This window comes from Bos taurus, chromosome 26 (genome assembly GCF_002263795.3).
Source record: "Bos taurus isolate L1 Dominette 01449 registration number 42190680 breed Hereford chromosome 26, ARS-UCD2.0, whole genome shotgun sequence".
NCBI classification, from domain to species: domain Eukaryota; kingdom Metazoa; phylum Chordata; class Mammalia; order Artiodactyla; family Bovidae; genus Bos; species Bos taurus.
Genome location: NC_037353.1, coordinates 19,549,962 through 19,570,314, shown reverse-complemented (window position 1 = coordinate 19,570,314; position 20,353 = coordinate 19,549,962). Strand labels below are relative to the sequence as shown.

Sequence of the window (20,353 nt, the reverse complement as noted above, 5' to 3'; positions counted from 1 at the left end):
GTATATTAGTATGTGTATCATGTATCAGTATATATATCTGTATATACTATATATATACTATGATATGCAATATTATAACAGTGTAATAATCAGGGGTCATGAAGAGTTGGACACAACTGAGCGACTTCACTTTCACTTTTCATTTTCATGCATTGGAGGAGAAAATGGCAACCCACTCCAGTGTTCTTGCCTGGAGAATCCCAGGGACGGGGGAGCCTGTTGGGCTGCCATCTATGGGGTCACACTGAGTCTGAAGCAACTCAGCAGCAGCAGCATATAGCATAATGTATCTATAATATACATTAAAATATAGTATATATGGCATATTATAACAAATATGGTAATGTATATTATATAATACACATACATATTTCATGCATATAAAATTTAGTTTGTGGTAAAGGTGAGTTTAGGGGTAGATTATTTACTATATGATGCTACAACTGGTAAATTATTTAGTCAATAATAGTCATGCCCAACTCTTTGCAACCCCGTGCACTGTAGCCTACCAGGTTCCTACATCCATGGGATTCTCCAGGCAAGAATACTGGAGTGGGTTGCCATTTCCTTCTACAGGGGATCTTCCCAACCCAGGGATCGAACCCAGGTCTCCCACATTGCAGGCAGATGCTTTAACCTCTGAGCCACCAGGGAAACCCAATAGAGTCATTACCATGCACCAAAGTATTTTCTCAGTGAGTTAAAAGGTTAAATTTTTAAATGGTAAAATAAAAAGAACTAGAAAAAGTGTCAGTGAAGATTGATCTGATCCTTGTGTGAGGAAGGACTTTCTAAGAATAAAAGAAAAGGAAAAAATCAAAAGAAAAAGATTGATATGTTTTTCTATAATTTGTTTTAATTCTCCATGTCATAAACATCATAAAAAGCGATAAAAAGCAAACTACAAACTTGTACAGAATATTTGTTTTATAAGTATTCCAAAGGATTCTTCCACTAATATTTAAAGTTGTGTTACAAATCATTGAGAAAAACACAGACATCCCATTGGAAATATTGTGACTATGATAATAACTTCACAGAGGTTGCTTCAAACCAAATTATAGTCAAGTAAGAGCAAATTGGACCAATGAGCTTTTCTTTTCATCTGCATGATTGACAATGATGACGTATTTGCCATTTTAAATATAAGGAAACCATATCTAACTGCCATCCTAAGGGCACTTAAAGTTAAATAAGGTAAATATTTGGTCAGGGGTTAGTGCTCAGGGAAAATCTGGAGCTATTCTGGTGACAAAGGAGCTTTGAGACTTTGTTCAGATTTATGCAGTTCACTAGAACTTTTTAAGCACCTGATGTTATAAATGACTACAAAAGTTGGAGGGGGGGAGATTATTAAGAGGCTCTGACTGAAAAGATGAAGGCTCAGAAAACAAACTTGATGTCTTTAAGATCTTGAATAGCATGCCTGCACTCAATAGGATGTCCACTGAACTCCAGAATTGGCGGGGAAGGAGGAAGCTCCTAAACAAACTAGGAGGCCCTGTTTATGTGATGAGTTATAAACACTTAAGTCATTACCCCATAGTAGGATTTAAAAGCAAATACAAAACAAATACAAAATATGTTGTGTGTCAAATATAACAATAAAACATGATAATAGCAACAGTAGAAATTAAGGTGGCAGTAAATAGGCTTTTGTAAGTTCAAATACATGTGTGGATTGCAGATTCAGTATTTATTAATCAGTTACAAATGGACCCTGGAGTGGTTAAAAGAACTAAACTTTTTAGTTTAGATTTATTTAGGATGACCAAGAATTAGCACCATGGTTTGCATTCTTCTGTTTGCATTTTTGACTCTGGAATTAGGACTCTGGGCTTTCCTGATAGCTCAGTTGGTAAAGAATCCACCTGCAGTGCAGGAGACCCCAGTTCAATTCCTGGGTCAGGAAGATCTGCTGGAGAAGGGATAGGCTACCCACTCCAGTATTCTTGGGCTTCCCTTGTGGCTCAGCTGGTAAAGAATCCACCTGCAATGTGGGAGACCTGGGTTCGATCCCTGGATTGGGAAGATCCCCTGGAGAAGGGAAAGGCTACCCACTCCAGTATTCTGGCCTGGAGAACTCCATGGACTGTATAGCCCATGGGATCGCAAAAAGTCGGATATGACTGAGCGACTTTCACTTCGCTTCACTTCAGGACTCTGGTCTCCTGTCTGATGGAGCTTCATCCTCCTCCCACCACAGAAACATCTTTAGTGACAATATTTGGAAGATGACATTTTGGATTCTCATATTGGTGACAATCCTAAAAGATTGGAAACCTTACATTCTATAATTAAACAGAAGTCATAAACCAGTATGAAAGTAACATTTGTGTGTTAGTTGCTCAGTAGTCTTGTCTGACTCTTTGTGACCCCATGGACTGTAGCCCATCAGGCTCCTCTGTCCATGGGATTCTCTAGGCAGGAATACTGGAGTGGGTTGCCATTCCCTTCTCTAGGGGATCTTCCCGATCCAGGAATCAAACCCGGGTCTCCTGCATGGCAGGCAGATTCTTTATCGTCTGTGCCAAAGGTAAAAGTCATAGGGAAAGAAAGTTGAAAATTCAAGGCCCTAGCTGGTTGTTCTTTTATATGTGAAAAACGGATTCATTTGCTTTGTGTGCCACTCTGGGTTTGCCCCATGGGCATTTCCTCATTTGGTCGGTTCCAAAGGCCTCTTTAGATAGTGCCCATTTCATATGAACTGAAGCCGAGTGCTTCGTTGTGCTGACCTTGCTTACAGGGTTAGAGCCTTCCCGTCCTGATTCCCTGTACTCCTGGTATGAAGTGCTTTCTGGCCTTTGTGTTTGTATGTTTACTCAGAACACCTGAGTATATGTCGCTCTCTGACTCTGTTTCTCTGTTCCCTTCAGGACTACTGGCTCTCTCTCCTTTACAAGCGCCTGATCGGCCCCAAAGTCCTGGCCGTGCATGTGGCTGGGCTCCAGCGGAAGCCCCGGCCAGGCCGAGTGATCCGGGACAAACTAAGGATTTATGCTCACTGCACGAACCACCACAAGTAAGTGTTCAGAGAGACGGCACAGAGACCACCCCTGAGAATTTTTAGGCCGGTCTGAGAACTTCATACTACACTGGACCCCTTCAGGACGCTGAAAACTGCTTCTGATTTCACTAGACCCACTCTTTGCAAGTTTCAAATGATTTCTGATAAACAGCTTTTTCTCCAAGTAAAACCCCTTTCTCACACTTAGAGGAATTATTCATAAAATGTTCATAAAGATACATGCCATTTTTATTTACTTCTTCATCCAACAAATTTTTATTGAGCATTTTCTCTCAGCCAGTTGATGTAATGCCCAGGAGGCTTATTTGTGTGCCTACGCCTGAACCAAAAGTAGAGATATAAAATCTGTTCCTAAGATATACCAGCAGAGCTAGAGGAAATAAGCCTAGTTTTCTAAGATGCATATTGGAGAGCTGTACCACTAGAAACCTAACCATGTACCAGTACATCCCAAGCTGGGAGTGCCCAAAGCTAGACATGTCAGCTTTACAGCCATTTCAGTATTTTGAAAACCATTTCAGCTATTTTAAAGGTTAGACGGTTAAATAAAATAAATCTAGGCTTCCTTTTTTTAGGGGGCCAAACCTTGAATGATCAGCACAGTAACGGGGATGGTTATCCTCTTTTTCATCTGAAGCTGAGGTTATTGGGGTTGTCTTTTAAGAAGTAGGAAACATAATTAGTACATAAAGTTTAGCAGATAAAATATTTTAAAACATGAGGATCATAAGGTAGAAACTTAAAACAGAGCCTAAAGCAAAACCCACCTGACCAAATATGGCTTTCTTACATCGCTTCCAATTTAAGGAGCAGAGTAGGCAGCCCTGGAAATAAGAACCCTTTCTCTTAAGGCACAGAAACCTTGTGTGGACTGGGAGTGAGGAAGAAGGAAGCAAGTGCCTCCAGCCAGACCTTCATTCCAGTGAGCCTATCAGGGCCGATCACCGGCAGTGGTGAGCACAAAGAGTCCCCGCGGTCAGGTTACAACAGATACCCCTTCCCTTCCCTGATGACAGAGAAGCCATGCCAATTAATTTATCCTGATAAGATTTTTCAAAGAATCACTCTGAGCACAAGGGGGCCAGGGGCCAGTTGTCTTGTCTACAGATACAAGTGCCTATTGTGGATGAGAGGAGGCTGGATTGGGCAGAGGCCAGAGGCTTTCAACGTCCCTTTTGCTCAACAGGAAGCTCAATCCAATAGCTGACAGAGAGTGACTGCTTTATGGCCTTGGTTGGAGTTATCTGATCCACATACAAGGAAACATTGTGTTCCTTGTCTCCACCCTGGCCTTGAGGTAACCACCCAAAAAGTGGACTCCCAGCTTCAAGAGAGGAAAAGTTCTCTTGGTACCTTTTGTCTCTTTTGGGAAGCATATCAGTCGGTGCCCTTTATACTACGGCTCTGCGGACTCAGGAGAAAATGTCAGTAGCCAAGCCATGGGCTTAGCAGAATTTCAGGGGTCCTCAGAGAGGTCTCCTCACTTGGCTTCATCCCAGTGTTCATCCTGATGCTCTTTGACATTCTTGTGGGAAGTTGTCACTGATATTCTGAATATACCATGCACTCAGGGCCAGTGCTTCATGCATTTTTGTATTATTGGCGTCCCACAGAGTGACTGGTCTGAGGAAGGTGTCAGTGAATGTTTTATGAATGAAAGCAGAAACAGGGCATCAGGGCATCGCTGATGCTTTATACTTCTAGCTCTCTTTCCCTTTGCGGTCACCACATTGGCCAGAAGAAAGGGATTTGGTGGAGTGCTTAAGAATTTTGCATTCACCAGCATAAAATCATTCATTGTATTCAATATCCTTTCTCCATCACCAGATCTCCTGTACTTTCTGTGGGAAGTCATTCCAGAATCTCTCGGGGGAAACTGTGCTTCTGCCAGTTCCATTCCTCCTCCCTATTAAAAAAGAAAAACAAAAGAAACAACTTTACTAATCTGTGTCACCAATGACCTTAGATTACTGGGGTGAAGGTCTTTTTGTTCTTATTAGAGAAGAAAGCCCCCAGTAGACACACTGCGCTAGCTAAGGATGAGCTGGCTGAGTCTGCAGATCTCCTCCATGTCAGCGGGTGTCCAGAGCCTTAGACAGATGCGCACAAGGATGAAGTGTCTCTGCCCCTCTCTGTAGGAAGCCATATTCCCTATCTGAGCCCCCTCACCCTCCACAGTAGTATCAGGAAGCACTCCTGATCCACTTGGTTTATTTGTAGCCAAAGAGACCAAGGTCACAAAAACATCCCAGAGTGGGCATGTTAGCTTCATGCTGTTCAGTCTTGACCAGTCAAAAAGTACATATCCTTGGTCAAAACAGGGGATTGATGAGAAAGTATAAGTTTATTGATAGTATAACCCCAAAAAAAAGGTCTTTTAAAATAGCTCCTGCACTAAAGTATATGTTGAACATTTGCTATGTGCCAAGCCTCTTGCCAATTATTTGCATTAGTGTAATCGTATTAAATTCTAAAGGTTCTACAGTATCACATGTATATACAAACAGCAACATTAATAATATAAAGAATTTTATATTTGGAAAGAACCCTTAGAGATCTTTGGCCTGTTGTCCTGTATAACATAGAAATTCCCTTTATAGTCTCCCTGACAGTCATGAACCTCTACTTAAATACCTCACTGCTTCTCATGGCATCTCGTACATTGTGGGTCGTTTCTGACCTAGTAAAGCACTGTCTTTTATGACTGATTTAGGATAACTGAGTCAGATACTCATAGCCACACTAGCAGGTGCTTTTCTGCTTTCTGTTCTAGAGCCAACAAATTAGGACCTGGCAGCACAGCAGTTCTCACCCTAAGGCTTCTTATTCAGAGAACAAACAGGTTTTGACTAGGAAACAGTCTTTTTATAAACCATTCTGCTAACACAATGTATGTATCTGGGGAGGAGCTGAGATCCTCAGCCAAGTTTAGAACCAGTTGGAGCCTGGTGGACACTGAAGAAAAATTGAGTCTTTTGGGGTTCCAGTTTGTTTATTGTTGGCAAAGCACAACTTCCTGTTTTTTCAGAAGAAGTTTTTTTAAAGACTCATAAAAAGGTTCCTGAGGCTTCTTGGACATCAAATGGCTCTTACAAAACAATATTTTGATGAGTTAAGTGTAAATGAATCAAAAACATGTGGATTAAATTTCCCTTAAAATACACAGGGGCTTTGAAATTGGGAAAAAGATGTTTGGCAAAACATGGCCTGACTGTTACCGAACCCAAAAACTTTGAATTAGATTTGGAGAAAATGGACCAACCCAGTTTTCAAATACGTAGACTTTCACTGGAAATGGACATGGATTTCAAAGCATCGTCCTCCCTTCCCTTTCCTAGTCTCCCAGCTTCACTGGAAGTATTTCTAGAATAGGGACTGTTTTTCATCTATAAGTCAAGAGGCACCTCCCAGTATGACACCCCTCACCTCTAATATCCATGACATTCCAATTCCAGCCCCCATCCTGACTCACTTCCTCCTCCTCCCATGGCAACACAGAGATGTCAGCCCGCAAAAGAACAGCCGGAAAGATGAACTCCAGATACAGGCCTTTCCTGCTAGTGAAAAAGTCTCACTGTGAGTGAGACAATGGAGCAAGATAGATGTTCTACCAGATAGAAAGGGGCATTAACTAGGAGAACCAAAAGCCACCTGGACTTGACGACATCAGAAGGTCAGCAGTTGCCTCCAGGCCACACCTTCGATAAGACCCCATTTTCTTAGCGAGCAGACACTCCTTCAAGATTATTTTTCTGTCGGCAGAGAATGGACATTCTTCAGGAATCTGGATTCTCAACATAGTACTTTCAGGTTGGTGCTGCATTCCCCAGCCAAGAATGTGTCTTCACAGCCAAAAGGCCTCTGCTTAACGTCCTTGCCCACCAGCCAAGCAGCAAAAAGGACTGACAGGGGGGTCTTCAGTGTCAGGTCTTCCCTGAGGAGGCTCCATGAGCCCTATGGGAGCCTCCGCAAGTTGGTGTCTGAGCTGGCTTTCAGTGCTGGTTTGTCTCCCCCAGGGAACTATGGAAATGGAAATCAGACCACTGCCAAGCAGCTTGAAAAGATAGCTTTCCCTGAAGCAATGCTGTGATTTCAGGTCTCCCTCCCACCCACCACTTCCCCACATCCTGCCCTTCTCCTCTGCGGTCTCCAAAGGCTCATTCTGCCCTAACTCTGCAGAGGAGAAACTCATAAACGCAAGCACGCAGCTCTCTCCTCCTGGGCTGCTGGCCTTTGAGAAGGCTGTCTGATGATAGTTAGCAGAAGAGTTTACCACAGTCTGTGAAAATTGGTACCCTCACTTGCCTATTTTTGCTCACACTTTGAAGCCTAGAGTACCTGTAGTTAATGGTGTCTTCTTCAGTTTTGCACACAACTTAAAGCCCACCAATGGAAATAGTTGGTGTTTTTTTAATGATGATGGTACCGGCTTCCCTGATAGTTCAGTTGGTAAAGAACCCACCTGCAATTCAGGAGACCCTGGTTCAATTCCTGGGTCAGGAAGATCCGCTGGCGAAGGGATAGGCTACGCACTCCAGTGTTCTTGGGCTTCCCTCGTGGCTCAGCTGTAAAGAATCTGCCTGCAATGTGGGAGACCTGGATTTGATTCCTGGGTTGGGAAGATCCCCTGGAGAAGGGAAAGGCTACCCACTCCAGTATTCTGGCCTGGAGAATTCCATGGACTGTGTAGTCCATGGGGTCCCAAAGAGTTGGATACAATGTGACTTTCACTTTCAATAATGGTAAATGCTGACATCAGCTAGCAGCATCTTTCTTCAGATCTCTGATGACACAAGTCCACTCAAAATAAATTGGCATTGTCTTCTGATTGAACTAATTTAGCTCCAAAAGTTGGTTCACATGCTTCAGGGGTTTGAGAAGAAAGACCAGAGGAGAAAGGACTAAATAGAAGGGTCATTTAATAATTTATCACTTAATAATTTTTCAGAATATCAGTGCAGGCATCCAAAAAGCCTTGAATGCAATAACGTACCCTCCTACAGATGCGAGAAAAATCATCAGACGCACAGCCAAAAGGATATACACTGGGAATTAATCACATAATCTTAACAGATTACCCTAGGCAAGTAGTTCCCAAACCAAACTCATCTGCCAAATATACTGAGATTTTTTTAAAATATCAAGTCTCAGACACAATCACAAATGGATTAAATAACGGAATGAGCCCTGGAAACCGTATTTTTTAAAATCTAAGTTATTGTGTTAACCTGCTGTTGGTCAGGAGAAGGCAATGGCAACCCACTCCAGTACTCTTGCCTGGAAAATTCCCATGGACGGAGGAGCCTGGTGGGCTGCAGTCCATGGTGTCACTAAGAGTCGGACATGACTGAGCGACTTCACTTTCACTTTTCACTTTCATGCATTGGAGAAGGAAATGGCAACCCACTCCAGTGTTCTTGCCTGGAGAATCTTGGGGACGGGGGAGCCTGGTGGGCTGCCGTCTATGGGGTCGCACAGAGTCGGACACGACTGAAGCGACTTAGCAGCAGCAGTAGCAGCTGTTGGTCACTCAACTCTTAATTAGCACCTTTAGAGGCATACATGAGTGACTCAGAGGCTGAGGTGTGCTCTTTTTGCAGAGGATGATATTTTCCTCTGGGCTCAGTTGACTTCGAGTTTCTTGGAACTCGTCCTTTTAAGGCAGGATAAGGCCATTTTTTCTACTTTCTCTCATTAACCCATCCAGAGGGGGCCCTAAGGGACCCCTTAGAAACAAAGTCCTTTTTCCTACAAGAGAGAAGGAAATCATTGCAATCTTGTTGACAATGCTAAAGGCTGTTGCGTACAAGCATGTAGTTCTCTCAGGTTTCTGAATGTCCTGTACTGGTTTAGAAGGATTCCGAAACAGTGAATAGTTTTATAATCATGGAGTAGATACAACAGCAAAAGTAGAAATCAAAAAGGTTAATAAATTTGACTACCTAAACGTTTTTAATTTTTGTACATCAGAGTACAATGTAAACAGACGGAATTAGTCAAAGAAAACTGGGGGAAATTTTGCAATATACCTGAAAACAAAGGATCACTATCTTTAATAAATAAATAGTTTTAAAAAATCAATAGAAAAACAGGTAAAGGGCATGAACAGTCAGTTCACAAAGGAAGAAATGAAATGGCAAAGAGGCCAATAAGAAAAATACTGTGCCTCAGTGTGAATTTTTTAAAAATACAAATTAATACAACATTGAAATCCAATTATCACCTCTTGGGTTTGGGAAGTGATAGTTTAAACCTTAAACTGTAACCTTTTAAAAGGTTATTATTAATATCTGATGTTCTTAGGGATATGTGGAAATGGGTGCTCTCACGCATAGGTGATCAGAGCAAACTGATGCAAGCTTTCTAGATAATATCAGTATTATCAAAATGTATTAGTCAGGATAGGCGAGGTTATACCGTGATAACGAAGGAACTGCAAATCTCCATGGCTTTCACTAAGAAAATGTATTTCTCTTTCACACTACTTATCTGTCACGGCTCAGCTGTAGCTCTGTTCCATATCATTCTCATTCCAGATCAATAGAGCAGCCTTAATCAAGAACATTGTCAGACTTCTGGCAGAGGGGAAAGAGACGTGGCAAAATATGGACTGCTTACTAAAGCCTCGGCCCAGAGGTTTTAACATGTCCACCCACATTGCGTTGACCAACACCAGCCATGTGATCACTCTAGGCTCAACAGAGCAGGGACAAAAAAATCTTCCCACAGGGAGGAGCCCCGCTGAGAATGAAGCAGCAGATTTGATGAGGAATCATGCACTGCATCCCCTGTGACCTAGTGTTTACAACTTCCGGCACTTTATCTGAAATAATCATGATGTCCAAAAAGTTTATGTAAATAAAGTCCTTCATCACATAATTTATAATAGCAAAAAAATTAAAAACAACTATATCCCCAAAGGAGGAGGCTAGTTAAATAAATTTCTACGAATGAAGAACTTAGCATTCTTGTATAAGTAGAAGAATATATAATACAATAACATGGCAGCATGTTGAAGATGTTCATGAACTTAAAAAAAAAAATGCTAACAATGTGATCCCAATTATGTAAAAACTGAGAAATATATATGTATGTGTCAAAGAATTCAGTAAATATTTGTCAAATTATTAAACTAAAAATACTGGAAAGTTGTCAACCAAAATGTTATCATATCTTAAAACACTTGGATTATGGGGGACTTTTCTTTTCCTTCTCTGTGTTTCTCTGTATTTTGCCTTTTTTTTCCCCAGTCAGCCTTCCATATTCAGAAAAAGATACTTTGTTTTCTAAAATCATTGTAATATATTTAAGCAAAAACAAAAGGCATATGGTGGGAAGTGGGTATCTTCTTTGCAGGAAACCACAGTAAGAAGGCCTTTCTGTCTTTCAAAGTCCAGGATGGCCAAGAACCATGAAGTAAATGCCCTTTCCTGGGGTGCTCCTGTTCTGTGCAGCCCATAAATGATTTAGAAGCGTCTAACAGACCACTTTCCATCTTTCCCTCTCTCTCTCTGGATACCAGCCACAACTATGTGCGAGGCTCCATTACACTTTTTATCATCAACTTGCACCGATCAAGAAAGAAAATCAAACTGGCCGGGACTCTCAGGGACAAGCTCGTGCACCAGTATCTGCTGCAGCCCTATGGACAGGAGGGCCTGAAGTCCAAGTAAGTGCCAGCCCAGAAACAGCTTAGGAGGGAGTACAGTAGGAACTGGGTGTGGAGGGAGTTGGATGGCCGCTTTGCTGAGGGCACCAAGGTTGCTGCTCATTCATTCACTCAGGGACGGCTTACTCCCTTTAGCACCCTAGACAAGCCCTTCCCAGCCCCTCTAGGCTTGGGGTCCCCAACAATAAACTCAAATGATGGACTAAATATATCTCAACAAGGGCATTCTTGGTATCTGGACTAGAGGACTCTGCATTATGCCAGATGATCACATTTCAAGCTATTTAGAATCCTTGGTCCTTACCCACTAGATGCTAATAGTGCCCCCAGTCATCTAACAACCAGAAACGTGGTAGTTAAGAACCACGTCCCTTCCAGGGGAGCGTTCTATTCTACCGTAACAATTTGTCAACATCTACAAACCTTGTGAGGTAGAGCACCTCTAAAGGACAGAGCACTGGACAAAAATCAGAAGTTCAGAGATCAAGAGTCAGTTCTAATAAATTGAAAATTTGGATTTAACCAAAAGATTTAATTTGGGATTAATTTGGATTAATTTTTAATTTAATAAAAAATAAATGTGAATAAAAACCTGGAGAAAGAAATAAAATACTGTAAGAAAAAATAAAAGTCAGTTCTGCCCCAACTTTATAACTCTGGGCACTTCTCCTCTCTGGAACTATTTCCTTATCTATTCTGGGAGCTCTGTAGTCTCTTCAAACTCTGTAATTATATGATTCTGTGACACTCGCTACTGCCCTCAGTCTCATCTAGAGACTCTGGCAGCACTGACCTCTACCAACAGAAGGCAGCTCTGGGCCACCCCATCCTGGAGGGAGGCCTCCCAGGAAGGACATGAGTGCTGTACAGACCGGGAGCGCTCCCATTCCACTTTTAATGTTTACCAAGTTTAACAAAGCTGTAAACTTGGAGCAGGTGGCTTGAACTCCCACAGCTGCCCACAACTATTTGCGCTGTAATTGTTCACCATTTCACTGCAACCTTGGTGGCTTGCATTTGGTTTCCAACCGTATGCGATGGGAACAAAACACAATCTGGGAAGTCACTTACTGGGTCTCTTTAGCCCACCCTGCGTTTGTTATTTGCAGTCTCGGTTCACAGACTGGCTCTTTTTTCTGGCTGCGTGTCCATTACTCTCAAGCCTACCTATCCCAGCAGAACTCTCGAGTATTTCATCCCCTCTCTCCATTTCCCAGTAGTTCACGATTGGCGTGCTGAGTTTCTGGTCTTCATTCTAGGCCCAAGACGCTGTTCTGGTTCACTAAATAACCTGGGCAAATCCTTTAGTCCTAATCCTCAGGCCTCAGTTTTCTCATCTGCAAAATTCATTATATATATGGTGAAGTCCCTTCCAGCTCTAAAGTGCCCGTCCTGGTCTGATCTTCTGAGGCCTGTGTGCTTAAGTTTTGCACTGCCATTCAGTCATGATCTGCAAAGTCACATCTGGCAGAGAGGTGACTCCAAACAGTGATTGTGATAGTTCAGGGTCCTTTAGAACCCAAGATGATTGGGAGCTGAGCCTGCCCTGTGTCCAGAAGACCACGTGTACCACATGGAAGAAACTAACCAAAGGCCTTAGTCTAACAGGCTACGGGGTCAATCCCTGCTCTACCAAGGACACACATGCTAGCTGTATGTCCTGAGACAAGGTACTTGATCTCTGTGAGCCTCAGTTTCTTGAGCTGTAAAATTTTTTCTGTGGAGAGGAGCAAATGAATTCTTCTATACAAATTTCGTGACACATAGTAAATGCTCAGTAAATACTCACCGCCTTCCTTTTCCTCACCTCAGACCTCTAGCCAGTTGGGGATGAAGAGAAGAAGAACTGCTCTAAGGATGTTCTTCAAAAGTGGCATCTTCTTAGATTTTTAAGATAATATGTGGATAAGACATTTGTTAAGATTATGATAAAAAGAAATGATAAGACTTGCATCAGTGCAAAACCATGAAACATGCAGAAATGGTGGCAGGCAGCATCATTTTATGAGCTTGTTTCTCCATCACCCAAGGGCACAAACCTCTAACCCTGTTTGCCCAACTCTACATTCCTGCCTCCAGGATTACAGCTCTGATGTTTGAACTGCCCACATCCTGGCTTCTGTCCTGCTTCTGTCTTTAAAGTGACTGAAGTGACTCTCAGTGGCTACTGATATGCTGCATTCCCAGTTACACTGTCTTGTACCTCACCTTGCCATCATATTGTTGAGGAGCTATGTAATGGCTTTATTAGATTGTCAGAGAGGGACAGGAAAAAGAGAATTTCATTCCACAAGGGTCCTGAAGAGGAATTTGGTAACACCAACTGAAATTAAATAGCAATGTCACACAATTGGAAGAAGAGGGAGCTGGAACCAGGAAGTCTGGCTATAAATCCAGCTGCTACCATTTACCTGTGTGACCTTAGTTTGCTCACCTGTCAGACAAGATTATTGTGAGAATCAAGTTAGAGCATATGGGTGAAATGAAGCCTTCTACAAATAAAAATTTCACACATCCATGCATACAGATATATATATACCCACAGACATTCACATATGATTATACCTATATTGTCTTAAAGAGAGTTTGAAATTGAAAGTCTACAGAACTGGAATCCAGCCCTAATCTTGCCACTGCTTCACTATGGAACTTTGGGCCCTTCACTCCTCCAAGCAGGTTCCTCTTCCTGTGAGCTACTGCTCATTTAATGCCTCTCTCATTCTTGAGAGAACATGCTGTGCCATCTCTGACTGCAGGCTGCCAGACAGGGACTGCCGTGTACCCGCTCAGTGCCCACGTCCCACTGTCCCGCTCAGTAACTGCTAGTAAGAGTGGGAGCCCTCAGTGGTTCTGGGATGCGGGTCTCACAGGAAAGGTGCCGTTTCAGTGCAGCGAACTCTGCAGGAAAGGATGAAAGGAAATGCTAGGAAGCGACTTCAGCCTTTGGTGTCTCCTTCTCTGTTTTATAAGCCTCTGGGGCCAGATTCTGTGTTCTTCGCCTGCTAATTCCTGCTGTCGCCTGAAGCCATGTTAGTTCAGAGCAGGGATGGAAAGCTCTGGGAACCTGTAGCTGCTCCTGTCAGTAGCAACCAGGAAGAGGATATAAAGCAAATCAGTGTGCCAGTTAGGCTACCAGTGGGGCCTTTTGGCCTGGGGCTTTAGGAGCAGGGAGATACTGGCAAACTTTTTCAATTAGTAGAGAACATGGGGTAATTCTCCTTCTCTTGGAATTGCCATCAAGGCTGGAAATAGTTCAGGTCTTTAAAGGGTAGTGGCATGTGAACTTGGGGCACTGGGTCGTCAGGTATTCTATAGGTAACAGCCTGAGGCCACTCAAAAGGCCTAGTCCAGGCATCCAGGTCCTCAGCGAAGGTTCCTGTTTCTCATCTCGGTGAGCAAACTAGTCAAGAGACCCACCACTCAAATCTCAACTCTTTAGGTAAGAGATTGTTCTCACTCGAGGGACCAGACAAAAAGTGAGTGCCCTGTACCCTATGGGATAGAAGCAGGGAAACTTAGAAAACTGCAATGTAGATCAGAGAAGGGTGTTCTGTGTCTGGAGTATATATTCTTCAGGGATGGCTGAAGAAAATGGGGAGATTTGATTTAGACAAGAAAAATAAGGTAACTTGTGAGGACTTTCTTTGGATATTCAAAGGACTTCTAAGTGAAAGGAAACAGATTTGGCCTAGGATCCTCTAAAATGACAGAAAACCAGGGACTACAATTTAAAAGAGAAAGAGCTCACCACAAAATGAGCTCATTTTTCAAAGGCTTGCCTGGTTTAACTGGGGACAGGACAGGCTTCCTTAGGAGGTAGACTATTAATCAAAGAATGAGCAACATGGCCATCTCAGGGGTGCTTTAAGATTCCTTACTCAGTGGGAGGTTGAGGTGAAAGATTACTGCTTCCCATCAAACTCTAAGATTCTATTATTCTCGTCCATCCCCTCCCCTCAACTTCCACTTCACTTTTGGAGCCTACAGTCTCTACGGTCACCAGGAGAGTAGCTTCTTCAAGCCATCAGAAGGCCACACAAAGAAACGATGCTATAAGAGAAAGTGGTGGTAATACCAGACCAGTTCCTGTCCAAAAAATCTCCAGCTGCAGGTCCTTCCCCTGCCATTTTCACTGCTTTCTCATCTTTCTGAAAGAAGGACCAGCCATTCACACCTAAGACAGTAATAGTTCCCCCTCTAGGTGAGTCTAACAGCAACTTTGGTGCAGCTCTCCCATCCACTAGGGAATCTGCCCAATGCCTCATGTGATCACAAATCAATGAACATCATCCTCTAGGGAATCATCTCTCCCAAGACATAAATATCTCTAATGTCTTTCAACAAACAGGAAGGCAACATAAAGTTGGGCCAAAGAAGGCAAGTTGTATCAAAAAACAGGAGGACTCAAACCAGGACTCTGTAACAACCTAGGGGAAATAGGATGGGGTGGGAGGTGGGAGGGAGTTTCAAGAGGAAGGGGACATATGTATACCTATGGCTGATTCATGTTGATGTTTGGCAGAAACCAACACAATTCTGTAAAGCAATTATCCTTCAATTAAAAAGTAAATTAATTAAAAAACAAAACAAAACAGGAGGACTCACTTTGTAGGGGAAAGTCAAACCAGGAGCAGGTTTGGTCAGATCCCAGCATTTTTCCCTGTGTGTCATATTCAGTTCCATTTGGAGGGAGAATGATCCAAAAACTGGAAAAGAAGGAAACAACTTTCATCACGCTGGCTCTTTTATTCTGACACACTGATGCTAAGAAACCTGTGGTGGGCTAACATTTTGTGGCGGTCTGGTTCACTCCCCTGCCCCCTGTCTGTGACTAGGACATCTGGACCAGAAGATGCCCTATGTCTAAAGACCCCTAGGAAAGGAGTGCCCACAGTTTCAATCCTGTCTGAACATTTAATTTTATAAGAACACTGGGGCCAGCTGTGCCTGTGACTGGGACTTTATAGATAATAAACAGCATCAAGAAGCATTTTAGGGTTGAAGAAATGGAATTTTAGGGCCCTAAGTGACTTATTGAAGAGTGACACAGCTAGTAACTGATAGAGCTAGAAAGTGCCTAGTGTCCAGTTCTCCTGCGTCAACTGTACTTTATTCAATGCTGCACTACCCCAAAAGTCAGGTAGTATAAAATTATAATGATATTGCAAACATACACTATTTACAAATATATATATTTGTATATAAATATACAAATATATATACATATACATTGATAGCCAATCTCTGTCATGACACTGAGGTCATTCCATCTTAGAATTACGAATATAATATGTATTCATGATACATTATGAGTTGATTAGAAAAGTGTTTGGTGAGCCATCAGTTTTCTCTCCTTTAGGCTAACTCATCCCAGTTCCATTAACTTTTCTTCAAAAATCCTAACTTCAGATCCTCATCAAAAGTTCTTCTCTGAGCTGTTTTTAAGATTCCATTTCCAAGTCACAAAATTTTAGTGAAAACTATTTTTTTCTCAACTAGATGGAAGAATTCCCTTCTGTTTATTCTATGCTCTTCTCAAACAAAGATTACTGAATACCAGGAGTGACTGTAAGTTGGTTTGATTTGAGGTCTCTAAAAATCACTCTCAGCATATTATATTCTGACCCAGAGCACACAGACACTGCCAGCTCCCTAAACCTAATGGACCCCCTCCTCAGAGGGAAAGAAGCTGTCAGAGGAGGCTTCCCAGGGAAATGAGGGTACCTATCCTCATCCACTCATCAACTTGATTGAGATCCTACTTGTGCCACACAAAACTGTTTCTCTTCAGCACTCTAACTTGCAGTGGCAACTAATCTGGCTAAATTCTTAATGAATGTGGTCCCATAACTAATAAGAACTAAGGAAACCCAAGTAGATAAATTAGAGGGAAAGTCTGAATGTAAAGTTTAATGTGATATTTCTTGATTGTCTTAATGCCAGGCCACGTCATCACCTGACCTTCAAGAGCTGTTTAATAGGTTCATTTGAGGGGAAGGGATTAAAGTTCAGCTCTATTATTAGAAACAAAAAACTAACAGGAAGTAGACTGTGGGTGGTGCCATGAGAGAGGTGCAGAATATTTCTGCTTTGAGGCTAATAATTTTCATATTAAATGATCAAATTTCATACCTGCATGAGCCTCTCCTTCAGCTGCCATAATTTTTAACTGAAAGAATTTCAAGCCTCCTATTATGAACCAAGAATCTTTTTGCCTATTCTGCAAAGAAATGAACATACTTTTTTCCTTTTTCTACATACTGCTATTTTTTTCATCTCTCTGGGATATAACTTTTGCTTTGATTTCACCCTCATTAAATCCTGTATCAAAGGAAAACACTGGCATCTAACTGCATGCCTTTAGAGAGGTGTCATTTGATGTTAGCCAAACATACTGGTTCTGAAAATACTGAAGTAACTCCCAGGTGCTAAGACGTTAAAAATATCCTCATGTCCCTGCTGGAACAGACCACATTAAGATACTTCATCTCCAAACTCAGAGTTTGGCTAGTAATAAAAGTCCTAAGGGCTGAACTGGCCACTGCCGGACCCACCACAGTTAACAGGAAGCATCACATTTATTTTGGGACGTGGACAGATATGGCAAAAGGAGCTTTGGGGAAAACCTTACCTTTTAGAATTCTCACTCAGAAACAAAACATAAAGACCTGTTTTCTGGGACTGAAGGGCCATTACTCCATACATCTCAGCAGACTCATGATGTCTAAGTGTTTAAGTACTAGACTGCAGATATTAGTTGGTGGAAATTTTGAACACTGGTCAACCAAATGTACTCCCTGCAGGTTTCCATTATCTTCATTTGTCTGGGATCATTTAGTCTCTTCTTAAAATAAACCATTCTATGAAAGTTCTGCTGTTATTAAAAGATGACTTTAAAAAAGGGAATTCTGAAAGTACTGAGAGTACTTCTATAGCATCCCTGACAAAAAGCCTGTCAGTTTGTGCTTGACGAGACTCTTCATCTCATGAATTGAGTTGAAAATGAGTTGGCCCACTTTAGAACTAGTCAAGTCTGATTATAGGAAAGATCCTCCTTACTTGTGGCCAAAGCGCATTTTCTTTCCATTTCTACCCTTGCTTTAGAAAAATTAAGAAATCTATGTCATCCTTATAACAATTTTCCAATATGTCTGCCCTTAGGCTTCAAGTCTCTCAGCTTTTTAACCATTCCTACTCTTGCCTGGAAAATCCCATGGACAGAGGAGCCTGGTAGGCTGCAGTCCATGGGGTCGCTAAGAGTCGGACATGACTGAGCGACTTCACTTTCACTTTTCACTTTCATGCATTGGAGGAGGAAATGGCAACCCACTCCAGTGTTCTTGCCTGGAGAATCCCAGGGACGGGGGAGCCTGGTGGGCTGCCGTCTCTGGGGTTGCACAGAGTCAGACACGACTGAAGCGACTTAGCAGCAGCAGCAGCAGCATAGAACCTTATCTCTTATAATTAACCGTTCAATTTTCTTACCTCATACAAGCTTAGTTGTAGAGGTCTGAAAAGTAGGAAATATGAATATTTTGTTATTACAATTTACCTCAGCAATGCAGAACAGTAATATTCTAAAATCTTTCCTAACTTCATAATGAATAGTACTATTTTAAGTTGTATTCTTTAAGTATTAGTGAAGTGAAAATTTTTGTGTCTATTAGTATTTTATTGCTCTTGTGAATTTTCTACATCCCCTTTATTTATTTTTCTATTGGGCTGTTATCCATTTTATTAATGATTTGCACATTTTTTCTAATCATGTTTACCATGTGTTAAAATATTTTCTTCAGCGTTTTGTTATTTTTCCAACTCTTTAATTTTTAAGGTATTATCTTGACATGCAGAAGTGTTCCCTCTTTATATAGTTAAATTTATCTTTTGCTTTGTGGTTCCTTCTGTTCCATTTATATGTTTATTTATATTCCTGAAATCAGAAAACTACATAGCTTTACTTTCTGTAGTTTCTTTTTTGCTTCATTCGTTATATTCATCTCTTCAATGCATTTGGCATTTGCTTTGATGTTCTGTAAGATGTGAGGAACAATATTGCTGTTGGAGCTGCGAGTGTGTGAGGAAACCTGTTAACCTCTGCAGGGCTTCAGGTGTCCGTTTTAAAATGTCAGGGGGGGAAAAAAGAGGATAGAGACTGCTGTTTCCTGGAGGAAAAGGCCCTGCTGTTACAGATGGAAGCATGTTACCTGTAGCTCTTCTGAAAGGCCACTCAGAGGCCCTCGGGAGCACAGAGGAGACTCAGAGACTGGGAGCACAGAGTGGGAAGAGAGATGCCTGGGACTGGGGAGATCCATGAAATGGTTATGAGTGAACAGAAAGGTAATACTTCTAACCAGCAAAGTCCAAGCAGTGTTCCAGTTCAGAAGGTCTGAAATTGATGCTGCGAAAGTATAAATATAAATACATATGATATACGTAAGCCTCAGGGTCAGTCTGTAGGAAAAATAAAGAGAAGTAAATATAGAGAGAAATACGCCTTCCAAATTTTACTTAGTGAAAGCTTACTCATCAAAACTTAGAGGAGTTTGGATTATTTTCACCCTTGTGCTTATTTGAGGGTGTTTGGTGGCTCCTAAAGAGTTATAGCCAACATACACAGAATTACCTAAGTAAATAATTATATACATATCTGGAAAATACAGTGAGGGCACTGACTGATATATTTAACCCCTTAGTTCCTTCTGCCTGAAGAGAGCTTGAGCCACTACTGGTCTGTGTGGAGCTCTCTGTGACACAGCCCAAGACCCGAGAGAAATCTACATGACTTTAGAGACTTTGTCCTTCAAGCAGAGCAGTTTTTCTTTTCAGTGCTGAAGAAACGCAGAGTTTGTTATCTGTGCAAATGCTCCATCGGCTTTGGTCCTGAATTCCTGCTGTAAAGTCACACACACACGTCCCTGGTCCATGCTGAGGAGCACGTTCATCCCACCAGAGAACTCACTACAGGGAAGGCATGCAATGAGGCAGTTCTGCAGAAATAGCAAAAGTGCCCACTTCTGACTATTCAACAAGAAATTCGCCTTTGAAAAGTTCACATCTTTGTTTTAGTTTTTAAAATGTGGCCTCTTACATGGTACTCCAAAAGAGTAAGAAAAGATCTGTTTATTCAAAATAAATTCAGAATGTAATGGTTAGAAAGCTATTTGATTCCCTGCCCCCCGCCAACCCCTGCCCCAGCTGCAAACATATTCCCACTGTTTCTTCATCAGCTCCTGCTGCTCAGCCATGGCTGCACTTTGAATTACCTGGGGAGTTTTAAAAACCCCAGTGCCCAAGCCGTCCCCAAGACCAATTAAACCTAAGTGTCTGGGCTGGGACCCAGACACCAGTATATTTTTAAAGCTCCCAAGTTAATTCAAATATGTGGCCAAAGTTGAGAACTATTGTCCCTTTAAAAATGCTGGAACAAGATTCCAGCTGATTTGCATATTTGATTTCACCCAGGTTCTATTCTTCATGCAGGCACGAGGCCATTTTGCCAAAGGTGTGAACATGCCAGGAGCCCCTGGGAGCTCTCTCTATGACTAAGTGGAAGGATGTGTGCGGCTCCCAGATTTTGCTGTTTGTTTGTTTTAACTCCCAGATTAGTAGTGTACAGATCACTGTACAGATTAGAGGATTATAAAACACTTTTATAT

General features: G+C 41.9%; 1 protein-coding gene across 9 annotated transcripts in view; it reads left to right on the top strand.

Annotated features, from left to right (window-relative positions):
• Positions 1-20,353, top strand: part of HPSE2 (heparanase 2 (inactive)) — a 720,379-nt gene that overhangs the window by 687,769 nt on the left and 12,257 nt on the right. For all 9 annotated transcript variants that reach the window (XR_003032892.2, XR_009492978.1, XR_009492977.1 and 6 more), the window contains exons 10-11: positions 2,877-3,022; positions 10,551-10,697. Coding sequence is in view for 3 of the 9 variants with exons in the window: in XM_005225662.5 (XP_005225719.1) it covers positions 2,877-3,022; positions 10,551-10,697 (293 nt within the window). In the remaining 6 variants the exon portion in view is untranslated. The remainder of the gene's footprint in view (positions 1-2,876; positions 3,023-10,550; positions 10,698-20,353) is intronic.